The 9,051-nt window shown below is 41.6% G+C and overlaps 1 protein-coding gene across 1 annotated transcript in view; it reads left to right on the top strand.

The window, feature by feature from the left end:
* The window catches only part of Ccdc192 (coiled-coil domain containing 192), a 255,390-nt gene that overhangs the window by 162,030 nt on the left and 84,309 nt on the right, over positions 1 to 9,051 (top strand). The window contains exon 5 of the mRNA XM_023715301.1: positions 6,482 to 6,614. Within this exon, the coding sequence (XP_023571069.1) occupies positions 6,482 to 6,614 (133 nt within the window). The remainder of the gene's footprint in view (positions 1 to 6,481; positions 6,615 to 9,051) is intronic.

Below are 9,051 nucleotides of genomic sequence, written 5' to 3'. Positions count from 1 at the left end.
TGAAAGCAAGAGACTGGAAAAGGAATATTGTGGGACTGTCCTGCTTCAAGGTTGTATATGGTGAGATTTTTGGACTTATGTGCAAACATGAGAAGTATATAAATCTTTATGCCTAATTTCAAAATATATTGTAATTTTTAAATGTTTTTATCATATTCTGTAGGGACATAAAGTTCAACATATCAATACTTGATGAAAAATACCTATTCCATAGTATGCTTAAGATGTTTGATATGCAGACAGATAGTGAGGTTAAGCTTAACAGCCTAAGTTGTTTGATAATAACAATAAGCTTGTCTTCTGGATGGTTAACAACCTAAGTTTGCAGACCAAAATTAGAGAAAAAGGAGGGCTGCAATGAAAGCCAAAATTTTGACCCTAACCTTCTAAGGTCAATGAAGACTCAGGATATATGAGAACTTGTACTCTAACATCATGTAACTTGGTAGTGTCCCAAATTTTCTGACCAAGGAGATTATGGGGCCAAAGAGGAAAGTGATCGATGATGTAGAGTGTGCCTCAGGAGAGTCACATGGAGAGAAAACATTCTCTCAAGGTTTCACAGAGAGCACATTGGCCAAGCATTGGCCGTGACTCATCCACATGGTTGACACTGACAAAAGTTCTACAATCTGAGGTACAGGATCTCAGGATAAATCCTGAGGGGATTTCACTGACCTTATCAGACCCAAAAGCTACAACTCTTTTTGCATAGGTCCTGCTTTACCTTAGTCTTAACCATCCAGTAGAAAAGTATGAAGATGAAATATAGGAAGGAAAGCCATGCTGTTATGTTGAGCTGTGGGGGACTCAGGTAAACAATGTCTGACATTGCCTGTTAAACATAATGCTATTATGGGCTACTGGACTCTTTTAGAATATTTTGCTGAGGTTACACACCTATAATATTCAAATAAGGGAACTTAACAAAAAAGGGTATACAGATGAATGTCCATTTTTTATCTGTGTATTCAAAGTGGTTTGGATAGATATATAGTTACATTCTATTAATGAACAGAATGATTTGTTCTAGTGGTGTTTGTAAATAGGATCTCAAGTCCGTATCTTGTACAGCAATTAACCACTAAGAAGACTGTTTGCAGTGTGTTAATTATTGAAACTGTCCTAGCGATTTGATTTGAAACTGTCTCATTAATATTTGTTTATCAATAAAATTATGTAAAAAAATAAGTTAAAAAAGAAAGAAAAAAAGGAGAAAGAAAAAGACAAAAGCATTGCTTTTAATTAAGTGTTTCAGTTACTCTTTTCTTGCTGCTGGAACAAATATCCAACACCCACAATTAAGGATGAAAAGTTTATTAAGCTCACAGTTAGTGGATGTTTCTGTCCATACTTGGCTGGCTCCAAGGCAGAGCGGCACATGGCAGAGAGCAGCTGCTCATAGCTGCCAGAGAGCAAGAGCAAAGGGAAGGGCAGCAGTTACTCAGTTAGCTAGCCTCTTTCCTCTTTCCCTTCCTTGCATTGTAATGCAGATTACCTACTCTAGGGCCTAGGTGTAGCACTCACATCTCCAACCCCAGCATTAGATCAGGAATCAATCAAACTCCAGAAGCCATCCCATGACTGTCTGAGGCTTTGGAGGGACAATTAGATACAAACCACAACAATAAGTAAAAATTTCATTTTCTGTAAAGTGATAAAGAGCTCTTTTGAAAGGATATGAGTGTTCTACTCAGGGTTAAAGCTTTCACTTGGGTATTTCAAGTAATAATAACAAAACACACAAATACATCACTGTATCTCAATGACTGGTAGATACTGCCAGTCAGATAGAATATCATTGGTTCCCCACAACAACCCTATGAATTGGGATCCTAGGCTTTGAGACTTCATGTGTCTGGCCCAATTTCTCATGGTCAGTGAGTGACAAAGCTCAGCTTCATAATCAGAGGACATGATTCACAGTGCATGGAAATACCCCAACATTTTAAACAGAGCTGGCAGCTGTCTTGGCAACTTTTCTAATAATAGTCCCCTAGTTATTTCTAATTCTGATTGACTTGATATAATGCAAACCATTCAGCAGTATGATATGGATAAATATTGCCTTTTCAAAACATTGCACAAATACATGGTTTCCTCTCTCTTTCTACCATGTAGGAAAAGTAGGGGAAGGTAAGTTAATAGAAATTTACTTCCAAGCAGTAAAACCTTCTTATCCATTGGGCAACCACTGAGGAGACTCTCTAGTTACCAAGGAGACCATAACAGATTCCATTGGATTTGAGTACAACACTCGGGTTGCCTGGCAAATGAATGCCAGAAAAGCAAAGGAAAATATTATCATAGTTTAAATCATTTGATGTCCATGACTAATTATAAACATGTTGGCAAATTTAATTTTTCAAACTGCCCAAAGGACTTGGGTAAAGCTCTGAATTAACTGCATACAGCAGTTCTGTCTGGAAACTAGGGGAAAAAGGCAATACTATTAAACTATTTTTTAAAGAATCTGAACAATGGTAAGGTCCCAGTAGAAATGTCAGATAATCAATCTAGGTCTTTTATTCAGTTTTTAACTTAAATCTAACCTTATACCTCCCCTTTCCCTGTAGCTAAATAAAGTTCTACAGAACCCACCAGTTTTCTATCTGATTTCTTATGAATACTAGAATTTATCTTCAAGGTGTCCCTAACAAGTGTTCCAACCCTAGAAGATTCAAAGGCTGAATGTAGGGGTTAAGCCAAGTGGAAAGAAGAGAGGCTGAGTCAAACTTCTAAATACCTCTCAGCCTAAGTCCTTGAGGTGACAATGGCCTTCCCTGCAGTGGTCGCCCAGTCCCGCTTGATCACTGCCAGAGCAAGAGGTCCTTGCCAGGACCCATCCTACCTTGATGTGAATGAATCTCTGATGTTGGGGGTGCTTGCTCAGGGAGTGCCAAAACCTGCCTCCTCCAGATTTCTACACACTGTTCTTGTGGTATCAATAGAACAATACCCTTCAATTCAACTTCCTCCTCTCCTGAATGGTCCCTTGTGTAACTGAAGGCAGTTATCATGACTGTCCTGTGTATGGTCTTCTTCAAAACAATTAACTATCCTCAGTTTCCCAGTAGATCATAGGGCAAAAATACAAATATTACAACCATAAGAAGAGACAGCACACATAATTAGTAAGAAAGAAAAACAAAAAGGCAGTCTGGAAATTATATTTTTAAAAAGCAAACATTTCTTAAAGGAAATCTTGAGAGACTGTGGAAGTTCAGAATGTATGCTTAGCTCTAGGTTCAATCTCTGGCTCCAAAACACACACACACGCATGCACGCACGCACGCACGCAGACACGCAGGCATGCACGCAAATTGAATCTTCTTAACTGATGTTAAGAAAAGCTGTGTTTGTAATGTAGAGTCCTGTATTCTGTCAAGTCATCCTGTCAAAATAGAAATGTAGACTAAGAAAATTATAGACACCATGCCAGCACGTAGTGCTAGCCCAACAATTCTCACCCTCTGCATAGCTGTGACTAGATTCAGGAATGTGAGCGTCACTATTATGAAATAAGAAGGAGGGCATGGTGAAGAAAGAAAAAAAATTCCCCTGTTATCTTAGTGTGAAAAATTTCAGGCACACAGAAAGGTTAATTAATTTTATAGTTCACCATATAGTCAAACAACTAATTCTCTGCTTAACATTTTGCTACCTTCAGTGTGTCTTATATCTATTCCTTTCTCTATTTGTGGATCAGTCCAGCATACTTCTTTTTTGGTAGGGGGTACTGGGAATCAAACTCAGGGCATTGCTCTCAGCAGACAGGTGTTGTGCTGCTGAGCTACATCCCCAACCCTGGTCTAATTTTTAATGTACTTCTGTGTAACTTGCTTTCATCAGCATACGTAACCTTCAGCACTTCAACTTACATATCATTATCAGAGGTTTTGCTTGGGGTTTGGGTTCTTTTTTGGGGGGGAGAGTGGTACATTTATTTAGCTCGCATACCCTTCTGAATCTTTTTTGTAACACTTCCCTTCATTTTCTTCACTTTCTCAATTTTTGTTTCTACTTACTTCTGCTTTTCTCAAAGTTCTAAGTGGTAAAAGAAAAGTGTGAAAACACAAATGCGGAACACTATTAAAGAAACATCAGATGCCAGGTGTGGTGCACCTCTGTGATCCCAGAACTGGGGAAGCTGAGGCAGGAGCATTGCCATGAGTTTCAGGCCATGCTGGACTATATAGAAGGACCCTGTCTAAATCAAGCAAGCATCAGAAAAGATCACTGATGACCATCCAGAGCTACTGGTGACTTGGGGTGGACAAGGTCCTCAGGAACAAGCTGAAATCAAATCAAATGAAATCACAGAAGAGGAAGATTTGGATTAGCATGACAATTTAATAATTCACTACAAGAAACCCAGCTGTCAAATGCCCAGACATGTTTCCTGATCACTCAGTCTCTACTTGAACTAATTTACACAGCTGCCCAAATTAGGGAGGCTTTTAGTGAGTGGAGACTCGAATGAAGGAAATCTGAAGGCTTTAGGGCTGGAGGGAGAGATCATATCAATCTTGATGTTTCAAAAGCCAGCCAGGAGAGTGCCTGACACCAAGGAATCCCAATTCCTTGGCCACTCTAGGAGAACTGTTGCAAAGAACAGGCATCTGGGTTGTGTCGAGGGCATTTTTCACCTGGGTTGCGCAGGGTGAGCCCTCCAGCCTGCTGCACAGTTGCTTGACTGCCACTTTTTTTATTTTTATTTTTATTTTTTGTATTTTAGGGAAGGGTCTACAGGGTATCCGGGGTCTCACCGAGTGGATCGTAGATCGGATTCATAGTTATACTCCTGTTTACATCCTCCCAAGTGCTGGCATTACAGGCATGCACCACCACGCCCAATCTTAGTTTCTGTCTCAGCATGTCCCAGAGGCAGGCCAGCACAGTAGGCCTGGGGCTTGAACCCCAGGCCCCTGCACCTGCTTGTAGGTGCTTTAATCTGCTGAGCGATTTGGCTAGCCCTAAATGTATTTATTTACTTATTTATTTGTTATTTATTTTTTTATGTATTATAGTACAGGGTCCACAGGGTCTCACTACACAGATTGGACTTTGTAGCAATCCTTCCTGTTTTTCAGTCTCTCAAGCGCTGGAATTACAGGTGTATGCCACCACTTCTACTCTCATTCACCATCTCAGCGCACCCCAGGGATAGGGACCCCAGCCCCTGAGTCTGCCTAAGCAGGCGCTTTAATCTGCTGAGCTATTAGGCCTGCCCCTTTGACTGTCACTCTTTTGAATAACACATTCCCTCTTAGCCATATTTACCATCCTGTGTTAGATCTAGAAGACAATCTCGTGCTCCCTGGCCCCTACCTGCTAGGGATCAAACCCACAGCCTCACACATGCTAGGCAAATGCTCTGCCACTGAGCTAACCCAAAAACCTGCCTTTAAAATAGGAGGTCCGGGGCTGTATAATCTCCTCTTTGATACTCTGATCTCATTGGCTTTTCTCTCAAAGAAGACAGTGAGTGACTCTGTGGTGCTGGAGGCCACACAGGCCATAGAAGAACAAGCACTTCCCTAGTGTGCAAAACTAATTTCTTTCCCTATCTCAAGAGTTATGTCTGGCAAGCAATTTTAGTCATTCATTTTCCGGGCTTCATAATTACAAGCCCGCAAAGACTTGGCAAGGTGAGCTCTCTGGTGGGAAGGCAGCAACCCAAAAGCAACACCAAAGTACAAACACAGCACTTGTCCCAACAGACAGTTGCTCAGTGTTGCAGATGAATCCAATTTTGACAAATCAAATCCCCTTTGAAATCCATGAAAGGAGCTTTCTATAAAGTCTCAAGGTGCATCCTTTAGTTACGTAACAACTACCCAAGGTGATTACCCCAAACGCTTAGATTTTAAAACAAGACTATTGTTACAGCAAGGCTTTCCTGTCTCCTACTCATTAAGAACAAGCCTACCCTATCACCTGCCCTCATGTAGCTACCTTAATAAATATCTATAAACATCATCACTTCACGGTAACAGCATCCACTTTAGAGTGACTGCAGATGATACTCAAATATAGAGGCAGTTCAGAATTAAGGCTCTATTTCAAGTGAGTCTATGTATAGTCTGGAAAAAGAAAGTAACAGCTTAAATACCAACCCCCAAATAGACTTTCTCTTTAATTGCCTCTATTATAATTGGCCAGACCACAGGGTTCAGATTCGGATTAAAAATCTTCGTAGAGGCTAGCTGATGTTGTAGAAAGTGGGTTTTTATTGCCGAGGATTAAAGTGTTCTGACGGCATGCACACTGTCGCTGACCTGCAAGGACTCCATCTAGACAAAAGGGACAGTTCTCTGAACTGAGCTCCAAAGGCAATGTTTGTTCAGACATCATTAATTCTTTTTCTTCCTTTGATAAACCTGTCTCTAGTAATGGAAACTTTGTTGTTGATTTTGTGTGTGTGTGTGTGTGTGTGTGTGTGTGTGTGTGTGTGTTTTGTTTTTGTTTGTTTTTAAAGAAACTACAGCACCAAAAAAGAGTGAAAAAGCTACAAATTGATTTGGCAACAACGAAGCAAGAGGCTGCCATCGCGGTGCTGGAGCTCAATGAAAAGATAAAGACGCTCTGCGAGGGAGCGCCAACCCCTAGAGGTCAGTGTTCCCACGTGACAGCCGCGCTGGCCCCTCACCCTGGGGGAACCGCAGAGATCCACTGGCAGCAAATGAAGTTGGGAAGCCAGTGCCTGTCGCCCGGCCTGACCCCAGTTAGGGATGAACGGAGACAGAATGCAACTTGCCAGACACAGCCCGGATCCCCTTTGACCTTAGAGGGGCGCAGAATGTGTTGGTGCCTTCAGAAGTCTCTGAAGATGAAGAGCTGGAGTGAAATAGATTTGGGGAGTGTCCCTGAACTTGCTGAGTGACAGGAGGGAAGGGGGGAGCCTCAGAAGGAAGGCCTGATGCGTTGAGGGATGGGGCTCTTGAGTGGAGCCAGGAGCTCATTCAAAAGTGCAGGCTGGGGGCCCCAGCCTCCACTCTGGTCCTATAACTACCTCTAATAAGTCTTTTCCATGTCTCTTTTTAAAAAATGGTAAGCTGGCGGGCACAAGGAAGAGATGAGATTCTTACCAAGGGAAGAGTGAACCAGAAACTAAGCAGGGTAGTTCAGAAAAAAAACTTAATAGCTATATTGATTTTGAGTTTTTAAAATATACTTCTTTTACTAAGAGGCTCTAAATATACTTTCGGGGGAAATCCCTCGGACAGTCACCATTAGCAGCCATACAAGTTAACATTTAATACTACGTGCCAGGCATTTTGCTAAGCATTTCATGTATGCTTTGTTCTCAAAATAACCTCTCTAAGGTAAGTGCGTTTATGGAATCTATCAGAATAAACAAAAGCTTAGAGACATTCATTCGTTTGCTTGAGTCCACGCAAGCACACACACAACGTAGCCTGGCTAGACCGCCCCAGAGCCGCAACTCAGCCCGCGTCAGCCGCTTTCCCCAGCGTTCACAGGCTTTCTCTCTGCTGCATAACAGCAACAGCAACCTAATTTGTCTGATGACCTCCTGCAAAGCTGTGGCTCCCCAAGATAAATGTTTTCCTTTGATGTGTGCCACTCTTGCAAGGCCAGGAACATGCCTTTGTTCCTACTCTGGCTTCCTTTGTTACTCATATGTAATTCTGGAAAAAAGAGGAGCCACTTGGAAACAAACGGAGGAGGAGGCAGTAGGCGAGGAGGCACTTGCAAGGAGGATGTTCCCAGCACAGCGGTGAATTGGTAAAGCTTTCATTAGGCATTTGCTTTTCTTTGCCAATTTTGAAGAGAGCTTTTCTGAGACTCAAATGGCATGTTACAGTGTCACCTTGAGGCATACACTGAAGGTCAGACTTTTTTTTTTCTTTCCACAAAACAGTTTACAAACTTGTTCTTAGTGCCACAAAAGCTAAGCAAATGAAATCCATTAGAGATTATTAAGAAATCATTAGCCTTCTGAAGGTCTTTAAGGCACCATGGCTGGATTTTAATTGATTGCCTAAGACAAGGACCTTAGAACACACTGGAGAAAGTCCTCCAACTCACCTGACAAAAGCTTGCAACTTCTCAACTGTGTCAAACCTAGTCTGAAAAAATATTATTACGAAGCATTTAATTATAATTGCTTTCATTTTTGACACCAACAATATCACTCATCCAATGACAACTTGGTCTCAGATATTTTGATCGGTCAAAATTTAAGTACTGAGTTCCTGGAACATTAATAAATTAGGGGAGACAGAAAATAATAAATTCCATCTTTCTTTCTTTGCCTTTTTTCTCCATAATCTTGTTTTAAAAACTACCAGTAAGAGGGGGAAAAGTTGGATATATTTACTCACAGAAAAAGTGAAATTCAAATATAAAATCATTGTAAGATCTGCTATGGGTCGAAAGAGTGACCCCACTTTTGGACATATACGTTGCTTCTCTACTGCAAGGAGCAACTGAGTTATTAAATCAGCTATGTTCAGAAGTCTTGAATCATATATGAGGATGTGCACAACCTTAGTCTTATGCCTGCCCCGGGCAACCTCAACCTGAATCCAGTAGTCCTGGAGACTGTCAAGATCATTCTGCTTGCAGAGTGACATCAGCTGATGTTTTTAGAGACATTGGTCCCTTTGCCCTGACTCTCAGTTCACTTGAAAATAAAGTCTGAAAAGATATCTAAAAGCTTTCACACACAATGGTCCTTATATAACCACAGAACAATTAGGGCTGCCCCACCCACACACATATTTCTGGATCTAAAACACCACCCTTCCTCTAGTTATCTTGTGGCCTTTGTTTGTGGTTCGGAGACCTAGTTTAAGGAAAAAGGATAATTGACACGTGTAAACAAACCGTGGAGGGGCACCCTGGCTGCCTGCGAGTCCAGCGTGTTTGCGTTCTCAGGCCCCCCGCACCTGCTGCTCCTGTGCATTGAGGCTCCCTTCTATTAAGCTAGGTCTCAGAAGAGACTAGAAATGATGAGCAGCAGCTTTGGGCTGCGATTCCTAACACCTCTTCTCCGGAGAAGAAAGGCAACTTTTTCTTTTCTTT

The sequence above is a fragment of the Octodon degus genome, unplaced genomic scaffold (genome assembly GCF_000260255.1).
Source record: "Octodon degus isolate 3935 unplaced genomic scaffold, OctDeg1.0 scaffold00040, whole genome shotgun sequence".
Taxonomy (NCBI): domain Eukaryota; kingdom Metazoa; phylum Chordata; class Mammalia; order Rodentia; family Octodontidae; genus Octodon; species Octodon degus.
This window is presented reverse-complemented; position numbering and strand designations above follow the sequence as displayed.